The sequence below is a fragment of the Callorhinus ursinus genome, unplaced genomic scaffold (assembly GCF_003265705.2).
Source record: "Callorhinus ursinus isolate GAN/ISIS: 27379988/994484 unplaced genomic scaffold, GSC_fseal_2.0 scaffold28, whole genome shotgun sequence".
NCBI lineage: Eukaryota > Metazoa > Chordata > Mammalia > Carnivora > Otariidae > Callorhinus > Callorhinus ursinus.
Genome location: NW_027397090.1, coordinates 1,763,555 through 1,779,831, shown reverse-complemented (window position 1 = coordinate 1,779,831; position 16,277 = coordinate 1,763,555). Strand labels below are relative to the sequence as shown.

The 16,277-nt window shown below is 38.9% G+C and overlaps 1 protein-coding gene across 9 annotated transcripts in view; it reads left to right on the top strand.

Annotated features, from left to right (window-relative positions):
• The window catches only part of CEP78 (centrosomal protein 78), a 40,023-nt gene extending 24,871 nt beyond the window's left edge, over nt 1-15,152 (top strand). For 5 of the 9 annotated variants that reach the window (XM_073878045.1, XM_025891623.2, XM_073878041.1 and 2 more), the window contains 5 exons: nt 1,536-1,613; nt 3,140-3,306; nt 4,173-4,344; nt 4,666-4,713; nt 5,273-5,897. In XM_073878045.1, coding sequence (XP_073734146.1) covers nt 1,536-1,613; nt 3,140-3,306; nt 4,173-4,344; nt 4,666-4,713; nt 5,273-5,836 — 1,029 coding nt within the window. In that variant the 3' untranslated portion in view covers nt 5,837-5,897. Of the gene's footprint in view, nt 1-1,535; nt 1,614-3,139; nt 3,307-4,172; nt 4,345-4,665; nt 4,714-5,272; nt 5,898-9,773 lie in introns of those variants that run through there. The other 4 variants (XM_025891624.2, XM_073878044.1, XM_073878043.1 and 1 more) reach the window with 2 other exon arrangements.
• The last annotated feature ends 1,125 nt before the right edge of the window (nt 15,153-16,277 follow it).

Genomic DNA, 16,277 nt, shown 5'->3' with positions numbered 1-16,277 from the left:
AGTTCTTGGAGTTGTAGGACAGAGATCCTCCTTTCATGCTGGCTGTCAGCTGGGGGACAGTCTCAGCTCCTAGAGGCCTCCCTTCCATTCCTTGCCACGATATCACACTTGACTTGTTCAAAGCCAGCAACAGAGAATCTCGCCTTTGTCCCTTTTTTACTTTAGATCTTAAGGAAGACCCCAGTCCCTTTTAATGGGCCACCTGATTAAGTTAATCTACCCAGAATAATTTCTTAAGATCAATTAAAGATTTAAGGAACCCTAATTACATCTTCAAAATCCCTTCACTGCAGCACCAATTAGATCTGATTAACTGGGAGGACTGTATAGTTTAGCCGGTAGGAATCTGAGGGGCTTAGAATTCTGCCAACCACAAGTAGTGTCCCCCACTGCAAGGACTTAAGTATCTTGTTCTTGGAAATCAAAATTTACCAATGTGCATTCTATTTTTTTTTAATAGTTTTTATCAGAGAGAGATCATGAGCAGGGGGGGAAGGGCAGAGGGAGAAGCTGACTCCCCGCTGAGCAGGGAGCCCAATGCGGGACTCGACCCCAGGACCCCGGGATCATGACCTGAGCCGAAGGCAGACGCCCAACGGACTGAGCCACCCAGGCGCCCTGTGCATTCTATTTTATTGACGTTGGTGAATGGGGAGATTACCACTTCTGTGAACAGGCATGGCGCCCAACTTCCTGAGTTCAAAATGTGATTCTACAACTTCATGATCTTAGGTGATAGGGTCTTGGGTGTCCTGCTCTACTTTTCTGTCTCCATTTTCTCACCTGTAAAATGACATGGAGTTAATTGTTCTTTCCTTGTAGGGTTTTGATGATTAAATTATTTAATATCCAGGAAATTCCTATAGGACAGGGCTTGGCACATACTAAAGTGCTTTAAAAGTGTTTACTTTTTGGGCGCCTGGTGGCTCAGATGGTTAAGCGTCTGCCTTCGGCTCAGGTCATGATCCCAGGGTCCTGGGATCGAGTCCCGCATCGGGCTCCCTGCTTCTTGGGAGCCTGCTTCTCCCTCTGCTTCTCTCTCTCTCTCTCCCTCTCTCTCTCTCCTCCTCTGTCTCTCATGAATAAATAAATAAAATCTTTAAAAAAAAAGATTTTTTTTACTTTTTAAAAATGCATTTGATTCTGTAATTAGATAATTTGGGTGGGTTAACTATGTTAATGAGATTTCCTATTATAAAGGGACCCATTAATAAAAGTAGAATTTTCCTTTCTTGGCCTTAGTTTTTTATTTCTGACTTAACTGTATTATACACAATATGCCTTTTATGGTGAGCTGCCACAAATTTATTTTGGAAAGTATTGGATTCAAATAAATTTTTAATATGCTAATTTGATATTTTTGGTAATTAATTTCACTAGCATGGTAGGATAAAATCATTAAGTAACAGATTATAATCCTGAAGTCTGAGTTTACTTGTGGTTCTACGCCTAAATCCTTGGTGAGATCTATAAATGGAAATGCTTTTGGATATGATAGTATGAATTGCTTATAATACTCTACTTTTTCACACTAGGAAAAACTGAAGGAGTGCCTAAAGCAGTTAAAGGAGGAAAGAGTAATAAGGTTTAAGGCTGATAAACGAGTCAGTGAGGTAAACAAGTTTTTTCTTATACTTTTGAAAGTGTTTTGGTTTTATTTTTATTTGATCTTAAGCCATACACATGCAATTTATAAATTTTAAAACTAATATATTGCAAATTGGTTGTACCATATGAACCTTTGTATTTACTTATATTTAGTGGTCATATGATCTCTATTCCAGAAAACATGTTTTTAAAATGGAAAAATCTTAGGGATGCCTGGGTGGCTCAGTCAGTTAAGCATCTGACTCTTAATCTCAGCTCAGTTCCTGATCTCAGGGTTGTGAGTTCAAGCCCTGCCCTGGGATCCACATATTTTGGGTGAGGAGCATATTTTTTAAAAGAAGTAAAAATCTTAGGGGTTTTTTTGGTGTGTGTGTATTTTTATATGATGATAGCTTATTTTCTGTTTATGATGCTTCAATTCAAGAAAGCACTTATGCTTATAGTAAATATATAGAGTAACATAAAAGATATGAAGCTACTTACTGGCAGTGAATAAATAAATAAGTATAAAATATTGGAAAACTGCTAAGAATGCAATAAAAGAGAAAAATATATACTATGAGAATTACATTAGGCAAATGTGAATGGAAGCAGGACATAAGCTTAGAAGTTGTATGTAAATATAATTTATTATTATAAGGTGAGTTTTGGGAGGAGTTTTTGCAAGTGCATACACTGGATTGAAGAACACTTATTCATTCAGTAAAGGTTGAGCACCTGTAAGGTAAAAGCTATGTCATGAACAAAAGAGCCTCTCTGAGAAATACTAGAGTTGGGTTTATCTGTGATTTTAGCTGAATAGATGGTGGGAGGAGGGGACACACAAGGGAGGAAACATTTTCAAGAAGCCAGGAGGATATTAGTCATTGTATGGTTAATAAGTTGGGTATGATTTAGGACTTTTAAACTTAGACATTTAATATTTTGCTTAATAAAGTTAATCCTTAACATCCAGCCAAGTTGGAGTATGTTTGCTCAAATCAGACTATTTCACTTTCTAATTTAAAGGGAACGTTAAGCAGCTAATATTTCTAATGTAAATGAGGGTCTGTTATGAATATAACCAGTTAGAAAAGTGATCTTTTGGGGCGCCTGGGTGGCTCAGTCGTTAAGCGGCTGCCTTCGGCTCGGGTCATGATCCCAGGGGATCGAGCCCCGCGTCGGGCTCCCTGCTCAGCGGCGAGTCTGCTTCTCCCTCTCCCATTCCCCCTGCTTGTGTTCCCTCTCTCGCTGTCTCTCTCTCTGTCAAATAAATAAATAAATACCTTTAAAAAAAAAATGATCTTTTGAAAGATCGTTAATAAAACAGTTACTTTGGTTTATTTATATACCACCTAAGTATTATATAGGAAACTTTGTTGGGTATCTTTGGGTTTTGATCATTATGTGATGTAGTCTCTGTGTTTATAGGCAGAAAGTTAGATTAATTACAAATTAATTACATTTGAAATGTTTTAGTTTTGTTGCTTAAAAATTGTTTTCATGACAATGGAAGAAAATCATGTCAGACATTTTCAATTTTCTTTTATAGCTGGAACATGAAAATGCCCAGTTAAGAAATATAAATTTCTCTTTGTCTGAAGCCCTGCATGCACAGTCATTGACGAGCATGATCCTGGATGATGAAGGTGTTTTGGGCAGCATTGAGAATTCTTTTCAGAAGTTCCATGCTTTCTTGGACCTCCTTAAAGATGCTGGGTTAGTTAATTTCTCTCCATGGCATTATTCTCTTTGCATCTGTAAAGAGGGTTTACTAAGGAATGTAAGCAATTTTCATTGCTTCCATAGTCTTATTTAGTGTGTAATATAGGGTGTTTTTTAAATGAGGAATTAAAAGAAATGCAAAATGGTAAGCCTGCTTTGGTAGAGGAGAGAGCCCATTATAAAAGAATAACCTGTAGATTAAGTAATTTGTAGGTATAGTTTTTGGGAAAGACTACACTGAAGATAATTTTACTTGAAAATATTCCAGAATGCATCAGAATTTCCCTCCCTTTTATTTTTCTTTCTTGTAAAGTAAATTTGAATTAAAGTGGTTTTTGTCCTACACAGAGAAGTTGTTATTAATCTGCAAGGCAAATATAGATACAGATGAGTCATTCTCATCCGGGAATGATTTTGCTAAAGGAAGATACTGAAAGAGAGAATTGGAGATTGAAATTGATGGAGTGATGTTTTGTGGGTGAAGGAGTTGGTGTGGGGAAGGAAGGAACGAACACATTTTTGGAAACAGGAGGAAAGGTGGCCAGGAAGTGGGGGTGAGGTGAGAGGTCATGCACTGGGTGCATACCAGAAGCTGAAGCATTGAAATGGAGTGACAAATCAGGTGGTGGTCAAGACGTTGTTGGGGGAAGAGGGAGTGCTGCAAGGATGGCATGAACTGATGTGGTCCCAGAGCATGAATCTGGAAGGGCTGAGAATTTGAGAGAGAAAAGGGGCTTGTATCTGGGGTAGGGTATTGGCTTTTAAGATTTTAGAAGTATTTCATGATTATAGATATGGGGAAATCTAAGCTGCTCACATGCAATTATAATAACCTTTGCTTTTTTTCTCCTCTTGTCCAGGCTTGGGCAGCTTGCCACAATGGCTGGTATAGATCAGTCAGATTTTCATTTACTGGGTCGTCCCCAGATGAATTCTACTCTTAGTAATCTGCCTACGGAAGAAAAGAAAGCACTTGAAGAAGAAAAACTAGAATCAAAGCAGAACCCCCTAGGACACATGCAAAATATCCAAGTAAGTGGACAGAACAGAACGTAATGATTCTATGAGTGATTAGCCAAAAGGGAATTATCAGGTCAGAGAGAAAATAATACTGCTCTGTCCCTAATAACTCACATGCTTGGGAGGAGCCTCTTTGGGGTCCTTTCCAAATGTGAAAGTAGTTAAGTTTGGACCCGTTTCATAATATCGTGTAGTTACAAATAAGAAAGAAGGTCTTTTGCAAATGTATGATTTAAAGTAAACTATCCTCAGTGAAGAAAGAAATGAAACATTAGAGAAAACATTCCAAATTTTAAATTGTGTAAATGTCTATTCTATTCATATTTCATCTAGGTTTCTATTTGTATGCAGTCAGCTTACAGTGAAGGAACACTAATGAAGGTACAAGTACTGATACAGATAATTTTCTTAAATAAGTAATCCAGACATAACTGATAGACAGTGTATTATAGTTAGCTTCCCAGTTATGGGAGTGAGAGGAGACAACCCGTCTGCTCTTCTCCTGGCCTGCCTTGGAGCCTTCCCTTCGTCTTCCATCTCAGTCAACCTCAGACAGTCTTGGGAAGTGACAGCTTGAGAACAGTCTCATCACAAATTGGGTACTGCTTCCATGTTCCTAGAGGATAGAAAAGAAATTAATTTTCTTAGGGAATAGGGCTTTATTATTTTTAATGAGGGAAAGGGAAGTGGGCAGTAATCATCCCAAACACCAAGTCTGAAAATGTAGTAGGCGTTGCCTTGGATATAGCGAAGTTAAGTTGGGAACCAACTGGCAGGATATAATTAGAAAAAAACTGGATCTAAAATCTTCTGATTAATCAAATGACTGTCATAATAATACAATCACAGAGTAACACTGAAGTCATGGACACTACTTTTTAATGGTTGGCTTTGTTCATCACTGAATTTTTGTCTTGTCATCTTTTGTTTTTCCCTCCAGTTTCAGAAAATCACAGGTGATGCTAGAATTCCTTTGCCTCTCGACTCCTTCCATGTCCCCGTTTCCACACAGGAGCCCTTAGAAACTTCTAGAGACAATCTGGGAGTCCCAATCAATGAGCAGCGGCAGGACTCTATCAAAGAATTCATTGCTAGAACATGTTCTCCCTCAGCGGATGTGATGTCTGGAACTGGAAGCCAAAGAAAAGAAGATGAATTGTCTAGAAATAGCAGATCTTCTTCAGAGAAAATGACCAAAACAGGTGAATATACCAAAAAATATTGTGCCAAAAAACAACCCAGAAAGGATCTGCATTCCTGCTCTGACTCACCTGTAAATTGGAAAAGTAAAGGAATCGGGCAAAATGATTCTTTGGTTAACGAACCAGTTAAAAGTGAGTCTTTGAAAAAACACGTTTCTGTCAAGAAGGAAAATAGAATAGTGACTGTTTCATCCAAGACGACTAAAAGTAAACTCTGTCTGTTAGAACACTCTGAAAGTGATACTCTTGAATCTGATTTTGAATTTCAAGAAAGCATCCATACTGTATCACACCTGACATAGGTCTCAATCTTTTGAAATTATGTTTTTGCCCTCAAATTTTAATAAATTTCTTATGTTTTCATTGTGGCATATGGTGTTTTAAAATATAGTACTGGAAGCCATCATAGATTTATCCATTCTTTTTATTGTAATGAAACTTTTGGGATATGTTTTCTTTTTGACACTCTGCACCTTTCATTCAACAAGTGTTTCTTGTGGACTTAATATGTATGATACTATTCTGGGTGCTATTGCTTTCAGCAATGAACAAAACAAAACCTTTACGTTCATGAACTAATATTCTGTGGAGGGAGAAAAAAATTGCCGAAGCAGGATAATGGCCCTAGAAAGGATGGGGTAATAAATGGGGGAGTTTTAACATTTGGGTAAATGTGGAAATATTATAAATCACTTGGCCAGAAGTCATTGGCATATTCTGATTCATAATACCCAGAGCAGCAAACATTCACCAAGGTACTTAGCCATAGTCATGGATTACTGCAACTGTATAAGGTAGGGAACCATTATTGGGCACATTTTATGGATGAGGAGTCTGAGGAGACAGATTATGTGAGTTGCCCAAAAATTACAGAGCTTTAAATAAGTGGTAGAGCTGGGATTTGAACCAGAACCCGTGCCCTTAATCCCTTTGTTGTCTGTTACCTTGTTAAGAGAAGAAGGGCTTGCGGAAGCCATGGAGAGAGAAATGCCTAGCAGGGCTATCAGATAGTATGCCTGCCCCTCCCCCATCTGGGTCAGGTACTTCAAGGCCGACTATGTAAGAGCATATGAACGTGCATCTCCGGACCAAATTATGCCTCCCTGGTAAAACGTGCATAGATAAGTCCTGAGTTAGACTGTGACTTTGGAGAGGTAAAATCAAAGAAAAGCTGGTGTGTCAAATTTCTTCTGAGAAGGCCCTGCCTGATTGTTAGCGAAGGACCACTGTAGTACTATTGAGTTCATGAATCATGGATTGAGTGCGATGGGACTAAAACAAGAAAGAAAGATACAGCCCTTAACTAATAGAATTAGAGTAGGAGACGCACAAGCAGAGATCTTAATACTGCATTTCGCATTCTGTGATGGGACTGCTGAGGGAATGTAGCCCATGTTTGGGGAAAAAGAGAGAACTGGGGCCAAGAAAGGTCATTTAAAGAGCTCACACCTAAGCGAAGTCTGGAAGGACTAGTTGGAAACTGGTGAATAAGCGGGGGAAGGGAAAGGATCCTCAAAATGGAGGAAAAGCATAAGCAGAAGTATAGAGCCAAGGGCATGAGAGTGGTGTGTTTGGGGAACGCCAGATACAGATTTCAGAGTTGGTGGGATATTATCAGACAGGGGCAGCCAGGGGATTGTGAGTAGGCTTTACAAGCCATGTTGCATGGAGCTGGTTCTTTCTCCTCAGGAAATAGCTAATAAAACAGTTGCAGAATGGAAATGACATGTTGAGGGCTGCATGTTAGATCATGAATGTTCAGTATGGAACATCAGAAGAAGTATGGGGATCAGAGATGATGCCACACTCTTCCGAGGAGCATTGTTTATTTTTAAATAAAAATTAAAGACATCCTCCCCTGTCCTTACTGAAAGGGCTCTGTGGACAAAAGTAAGGGAAACCCCGGGTTAAAGTGAAGCAGGTTTCTTCACTGTATGACGTCTCGGGGCTACTGCAAGCTAACAGTCATTCTGAATTTCCAAGACAGGCATACAGTAGGCAGCCCTTCTCAAATATATTTGATTATAGAATCTTTTTTCATTTTTTTTTAATTGAAAGAGAATGCACATGCATGCACCAGAGAGGGGGTAGGGGTGAGAGCAGAGGGAGAAGGAGAGAGAATCTCAAGGGGACTCTGTACTGAGCACTGAGCCCGACACAGGGCTGGATCTCACAACCCTGAAATCATGACCTGAGCCGAAATCAAGAGTCAGGCGCTTAACTGACTGAACCACCTGGGCGCCCCTAGAATCCTTTTTCTAAAAGAGTGTCTACCAGCTGGTTCCACCAAACACCAGTTTGGTAACTTCTGAATTAGGCAATAACAAGAGGAAAAAGGTCTGAAATAAGGTATCAAGGGAGGAAGTAAGTTTGAAATTTATTTAGGAAATAAGCAAGACTTGGTTGTGGGAAGTGAGGAAGTAGGAGGCAGAAGCTGGGGTCCCATTTGTGTGACTGAGGTCGGGTGGTGGTATCATTGAGGTTGGAAATAGGGAATAAAGAACTGTATTGGGGAGAAGAGTTGAGGTTTGGACGGGTTGAATTTTAAAGCACCTGCAGAATTCAGGAGATGATGGGTCGATCACTGGATGTGCATGTGAAGACATGGAAAGATAAAAATTTGAACGGTGTCAGCACGTATAAGCACTAGTTAAAATCATGAAAATAGTTGAGGTCACAGAGAATGTGGGGACTTGAAAGTTTAAGTCAGAAGCAGAGAAAGGATTTTGAGGAAAGCGGAAATAGCGTTTCAAGAAGGAAGAAACAGATAACAGTGTCATGCTGCAAGAATGTGTTTGGCTTTGGCAGTTAGGTCCCTGGTGACCTTAGTGGGAGTCATTCAGTGAAGTGGTAGACGCAGCCAGATTGAGACAAGTGGAGGGGACAGGGCCGCCCTGAGGGACAGTGAAGAGTGGGTATAGGCTACTCTTTGAAGGAGTCTGGATGGGAAGAGGAAGCGAGGAGTTCAAAGATTTTTTTTAGACTGAGAGTGACTTAAGTGTTTATAGGTTGAAAGGAACGAACCCATCAAAGGAGATGGTGAAGATGCTGAGGATTGAGAGGCTCACCCGTACAGCGGGGTTCAAGGACGTGGGAGCATGAGCTACGTTAATGCCATTAAGACGGGAAGAAAGAGATGTGAACAGGTGTGGATGTAGATTACTTGATTGCTCAGTGAATTTGAGGTGGCTCACCTCCATACATGCAGTGCAAAATGATAAGTAACTTAGAGAATTGGGAAAACAGGGAAATACGGTAAGGAAAAAACAGGGATACAGTTCATATTGCAAAATATATAAGAATGACTTGTACTCTTCAAGTAGGATGAATTCTGGCAAATTTGGGGTGAGACAGCATTGGAAAGAAGTAGAAGTTAAATGAGTTTGTGCTGATAACCTCAGTTTTCTTTTACCACAGATTTTTTAAAAAACATACATGTACAAAATTACAGTTTTAAAATGGTTTCATAGTTTATGTGGGTTTTTTTTTAATCATTTGAAATGATTTCATTAAAAATCATCGGGGTGCCTGGGCAATTCAGTCAGATAAGCGTCTGCCTTCAGCTCGGGTCATGATCTCAGGGTCCTGAGATCAAGCCCCATGTGGGACTCCCTGCTCAGCGGGGAATCTGCTTGTCCCTCTGCCCCTCCCCCTGCTTCTGCGTGCACACATGTACTCTCTCTCTCAAATAAATCTTTTTTTAAAAAATAGAATCATCAATATGGATATTTTGTCGCTTAATGTGAGGGTTTTAGAAGTTTGATGTTAAACTTCTAATACTACACCTGAAGCAATGTCAATTCACTGAAATACGGTATTTTCATCTGGGTTAGAGAAAGTTACAAGCCTGTACCTTTACTGAGAAGTTACTGTGTGCCTTTGCCGAGTGATTACCGGAGCATGTGCAGTCTATACAAAGAGGAGTTTTCTGAGGTTTTAAAAACAGTGTCAGGTGTGATACTCTAGCAAAGAGTTTGTAGTCCTGCCTTAAATCCACATAATTACGTTGGTCATAATTACTATTGCAATAATTACTTTTCCATTCCTAGCCAGTACTGTGTCCAGGAAGCAGTCTAATTTCAAATGGATGTTTACAGAATAATCCCCAATCTCAAGATCTTCAGAGGACCAGCAAGATAGGCGACAATAATTAATTTTTTTAAAGATTTTGATTATGAACTACATGCTGGAGCTGATCACGTAACAAAGATGACTGAACACATTCTTTTACTCTTCCAGAATCTCACTGAAATGACTGGAGAAATATTAAAAATAGATTAATAGCACAGTTGGAAAACCAGAACATGAACAGCGTGGAATTCCTAGAAGATAAAAAGCAGATTATCGAAGGATCGGTTAATTAAAGAGCGAAGCCGCTCAGCCATTCTGCGCACTTTTGAAGCACCTAATTCTGGAGTTTGCCACCAGGCTAAGGCTAAGAAAACAGCTCTCTGAGGTAGGAGTTCTGACACAGACACATTGGGATTGGAGGAGAAGGGTGTTAACCCAAATGACTCCAAGGAGGAACCGAGGATCCGCTGCCCAGCCACTCACTCTGGCTGTGGGAGCAGCCGCTCCCTTTCTCATCACCACAGGCGCCCATGGTCAGCATTTGTGTTCACTGAAAGTGGGACAGTTATTTGGCTGAGGAAAAGCACTTCAAACTGTTAATCTTAGGTCCGCCTCTATAAATACGCCAAGAATCATCAGATTTGAAGAAAACCAGTAACATAAAAGGAGACACCAAATTAAAACAAAGTAACCTGTTCAAAAAAGTAGTTAGTAGAAGAAACAGAAGAAATGTAAAAATGAATACGATTAAGGTCGTATTCATAAGGATATTGTATCTATAAACAATAAGATACTAGGAAAAAAATATTTAGTCTCTAGAAACTGAAAATATAATTATGAAAAAACACTCAGAAGATGGGCTAGATCGCAGAATGGGTTCAGCTGAAGCTTAAATTCATGAAATGGAAGATTTGAGAGATTCTCCCTAATACGCCCTGCAAAGGGATGAAAGGTAAATATTATGAAAGAAAAGTGCAAGTCCTCCACAAACTCAGACGTATAGTAATTGCACAAGTAGTAAGCAATTGGCATATAGTAAGTACACAAATACTTGTGGAATTAATGAGACAACACAGATTTCAGTATTAGACTTCTTATTCAACAACTAAAATTTTTCTCTAAGAATTACTAAGCAAACTGAACAGTGAATCCATGATGAGATTTTAAATCAAAGCAACTGATGATGCCATGAGATCTGCCATTCCCCTTTATAATCATGAGATGCCTATAATCAGAAAAAGCCTAAGTGAATATTAATGCATATGGGAAAATAAAGTGAGCTCCACATCACCCTCAACCTGGGAGCCAGCTAATGAAGCATCACTATTTAGAATGTTGCTGGTTGCAATACCCAAGGAAAAAGAGAGTGAGGCAATGTTCACTGACTTAAAGCTTCCATACACATGCCACTTGTCACACTTCATTAGCCAAGAGTGTCACATGGCCGTGCCCTAGTTCAGAGCAGGGAAGCGCAGTGTGGACTTACTGTGTCAAGACGAGAGAGAAGCGAATACGTGTCAGCAACTTGCATAGCTACCAACTCTCAGGAATGGGAGGTGGAATTTAAAAATCCAAGAAAAGTCAGGAAAGAGAAAAGAAGTTACATAGGGGAAAAAAAAGTAAGACCAAATGCTTTTCTCACAGTAAATCTAAGTAGGTTAAATTCTCAAATTCCTTAGGCTTGAGTAAAAACACAAAATCCAACTATGCAGTATTTACAAAAAGCAAATGTAAATTATCATGGATTATAAAGAAATAGACAAAGGTATGCCAGGCAAATGCTAACAAAAGTGGATGTGGCTTTGTTAACTTCTGGCTAAATAGAATAAATAGAATCCAAAATGAAAAGCATTAAAGGGAGGCAAAGAAGAAAGCATTTCTTTTTGACTAATAAAAAGTATAGTTTGCTGAAGGATTTTTTTTAACATTTTTTTAAAGATTTTATTTATTTCTTAGAGCGAAAGCACAAGCAGGGAAGAGGGGCAGAGGGAGAGGGAGAAGCAGACCCCTCAATGAGCAGGGAGCCTGACGCGGGGCTTGATCCCAGGACCCCCGGACCATGACCCGGGCCAAAGGTAGATGCTTAATCAGCTGAGCCACCCAAGCACCCCTTGCCGAAAGATTTTTTAAAATGTATCTGCAACCTAAAAACTCAGTTTCAAAATTGATAGAGTAAAAATTTTAGAAATACAAGGAAAAATGGACAAACCAATTATGAGAAAGGCTTTAACACATCTCTCTTCAAAATCAGTGGATCCACCACTACACACTTATTAGAATGGCTAAAATAAAAAAATACGGTACAAGTACTGGTGAGGATGCAGAGCAACAGGAATTCTCATAGATTGCTGGTAGAAATGCAAGATAATGTGGCCACTCAAAACAGACTGGCAGTGTCTCTAAACATTAAACATATCATATGACCCCCACAGTCACTCCTGGGTGTTCACTCTAAATAGATGAAAACTCGTGTTCACATAAAAACTGGTACATGAATGTTTATAGCAGCTCCATTCATAATCACCAAAACGTCTTCCAACAGGCAAGTGAATAAGAAATGACAGTGTATCCACACACGCGATAAAAAGGAATGAATTACATATATAACAACTTGGATGAATCTCAAAAGTCCTATGCTAAGTGAAAGAAGGCCCCGAGGTTACATACTCTATGATTTCATGTATTTGACATAGGCAAAACTATAGTGATAGAGGATAGATCTGTGGTTGTCAGGTTTTGGGGAGCGGGGAGGATTTGATTACAAAGAGGCTATGCAGGGGTGTATCTTTTGGTGATGAACTTCTGTATTATTGTGATTATGATTGTGGTGGTGGTAATACGAACCCATACATACGTCAAAAATCATGGAACTGTACCCCTTCCTGAGTCATTTTTACTGTATAATAATGTTAAAGCAAAAAACTCAGGTCCCACCCCCTACCGATAGGTCAAGATAAGGAAGGAATTATCTCATAAGTATTTTGTATCCACCATGAATACAAAACATGTTCTTTTAGAAGATCTGTGGAACACTGTAATCAAAATGATTGATATGAAGGGGGAAAACTTGTAAAATGCAAAGGTAGTGTCCTCTTTGCAAAATGTAATAAAACTAGTAACAAAACTAGTCGACTTAGAAATTTTTGAATTACCTTTTATACCTTTTATTAATTCCTTGATGGGGGAAATCAAAACAAATTATAGACAATTTAGAGTGAATGAAAGTTACTTCTCAAAACCTAGGAGATTCTGCCAAATAAGATGTTAGAGGAAAATTTATAGGTTTTGACTTATTTTCCAAGAAATAAGAAAACCGAAAATAGGGGCACCTGGCTGGCTCAGTCAGTGGAACATGTGACTCGATCTCTGGGTTGTGAGTTTGAGCCCCACACTGGGTGTGGAGATTACTTAGGAATAAAATCTTAAAAAAGAAGAGGAAGAAAAAACAAAGCTGAAAACAGGTGAAATAAAACTTAACTTTAGAAACCAGAAAAAAAGGTAAGCTGAAAGAAGCAAGGGATTTAAAAAGTTAAAAGCAGAAATGAATAAAATAGCAAACACATTTTGATAATTAAAACTAAAAAGTTCTAAAGTAAAAACTGGTAAAAGGCAAACCTTTGAAAAATATGATAAAAAGAACAAGAAGTAACCAACAAAAATATATAACCAGAATTCATAATTTTTAGAAAGATAACATACTTTTTTAATTAGAAGGGAATACTATTTACAATTTCCTCCTAATGTAATTATATAGCTTCATTCCAATTTGAAAGAACCAGATGAAGTGTGATGACTTTTTAAAAAAAAAAAAATAGATTCTAAAAATACGTAAGAAGTAGAAAATGTAAATAAACCAAGTAATTTAGGAGAAATTAAAAAGGTAGTATGAGAACTTCTTTTAAAGGTAATATGAGAACTTGTCTTTTAAAAAGGCAAATACGGGGACGCCTGGGTGGCTCAGTTGGTTAAGCATCCAATTCTTGATTTCATCTCAGGTCATAATCTCAGGGTCATGAGATCAAGCCCTGAGTCAGGCTCTGTGCTCCACACAGAGCCTGCTTGACATTCCCTCTCCCTCCCCTTCTGCCCCTCCGCCTGCTATTTGCACATGCTTTCTCTCTCCCCCTCTCTCATAAATAAAGGAAAATGCTATCAGACAAACCTTCAAGGCATCCACATATTTGTAAACCATTCTAGAGGATAGAAAAAAAAATGCAAAGCTGCCTAATTCATTCCATGTGGAAAGCATAATCCTGATACCAAAACCGCACAAATAAAACACGGAAAATTGGGGGCGCCTGGGTGGCTTAGTGCATTGGGTGGCTGCCTTCGGCTCAGGTCACGATCCTGGGGTCTTGGGATCGAGCCCCACATTCAGCTCCCTGCTCAGCGGAGAGCCTGTTTCTCCCTCTCCATCTGCCTGCCACTCTGCCTCCTTGTGCTCTCTCTCTCTCTCTGTCAAATAAATAAAATCTTTTAAAAAAATAAATAAAACACGGAAAATTGTAGACCAATCTCACTTAACAGAGGTGCAAACCACTATAACTCACTAAATTAACAGATTAAAGAATGAAATACCATCTTCACTGCCAAAAAAAGCATTTAATAAATCAAACATCCTCTGGTACTCTTAACAATCTAGAAACAGAAGGAAACTTTACCTTGATTTAGCTTGATTAAATGTATCTATCTGAGATCTACAGCAAACAAACTTGATGAAAAAACTGCAAAACTGAGAAAATTCAAAAACAGTACTAAAAAGTATACACAACGCAAAGACAGTTGTCATCGTAAATGGTTTTGGACAAAAAGGAAACTAATGATTATCCACTGGCGGTATTACAATTAATGAGAAACTTAGTAAGCAGGGCACAACACCAACATCAAAAACTTCTTTATACACCAGCAATAGCCAATTAGGAAATGTATGGAGGAAAAGATCCTGCTCATGTAGAAATAAGGTTAACAGAGAAATGTTAAGGCCCATATGAATAATAATAATAATAAAAAAAACTATGCTGAAGGATGTAAAAAAAGACCCCCCCCAAATGGAGAGTCATGCCACAGTTCCGTCTAAGAGGAAGACCCAACACAATAAATGTGTCCATTCTACCAAATAAACTCATAAATTCAGAGCAATTTCATATAATCAAAGCAAGCGTTTTTAAATGGATAGAACAACCTGGTAACAAAGCTCATCTGGAAGACCATGCACAAAACAACTCCGAAATCAAAACAGTCCATGGAGCAAGAGTAAATGAAATAATGTGGTATTGGCACAGGAATAATCAAATAGGTTAAAAGCACAGAACAAAGAATCCAGGAACAGAGCCGTGTATACATAGGAATTTAGTACTTGAAAAATGGCATTACAAATAGGTAAGGAATGAGGTGCCTGGGTGGCTCAGTTGTTAAGCGTCTGCCTTCGGCTCAGGTCATGATCCCAGGGTCCTGGGAGCAAGCTCCGCATCTGGCTCCCTGCTCGGCGGGAAGCCTGCTTCTCCCTCTCCCACTCCCCCTGCTTGTGTTCCCTCTCTTGCTGTGTCTCTCTCTGTCAAATAAATAAAATCTTTAAAAAAAAAAAAATAGGTAAGAAAGAGTTGAACTATTCAGTAATTGATGCTGGGATTACTCATTACTTGGAAAACATTTTATTCTTTCATACCATGGAAAAGAAATAAAATCCAGATGAATTAAACATTGAAATATAAAAATAACTAGAAATATTGGAAAATAACTTTTAATAAATGTGGGGTGAGGAAGACCCTCTTAACAAAACCCAGTATCCACAAAAGAAAAAAAAAAAACAATAGATTTGACCACATTAAAGAATGTCAAAATTCTGAGGCGCCTGGGTGGTGCAGTGGGTTAAGTGTCCGACTCTTGGTTTCAGCTCAGGTCCTGACCTCAATGTCGTGAGATCGAGGCCCGCATCAGGCTCCGAGCTCAGCGTGAGTCTACTTCAGATTCTCTCTCCTCCGTCTGCCTCTCCCACTTGTGCATGCTTGCCTGCACGCTCTCTCTCTCAAATAAATCTTAAAAAAAACGTCAAACTTCTGTACACAAATTAGACAAAAGGTTGGGAAAATATGTAAAACATAACAGAGGTTTAATATAGCTAATATAAAGCACCCACAAACCAGACGAGAAATGGACAAAGGATATAAAAATATTTTTATAAACAAAAATATAAACATTCAAGAAATCATAAGAAATCAAAAATTAAAATGAGATACTGTTTTTTAGTCCTTGAAGTGGCAGATATGAAACGACGGGTGACAGTGCTGGATATACTATGAGTAAAGAGCATTCTTGTTGTTGAAGGACGTGTAAGTCGATACAGTTTTGGGGGTGGACAATTTGGCAGTGTATATCAATATTTAAAATGTGTCTAGCCTCTGATTTAATAACCATGATTCTAAGCATCCAGCCTAAAGAAATATTCACACAAGAGTCCTAAGAGTCAGTAATAAGAATGTGCATTGAAGCATTTTTTTTAAAGATTTTATTTATTTATTTGACAGAGAGACACAGTGAGAGAGGGAACACAAGCAGGGGGAGCGGGAGAGGGAGAAGCAGGCTTCCCACTGAGCAGGGAGCCTGATGTAGGGCTCCATCCCAGGACCCCGGGATCATGACCTGAGCTGAAGGCAGACGCTTAACAACTGAGCC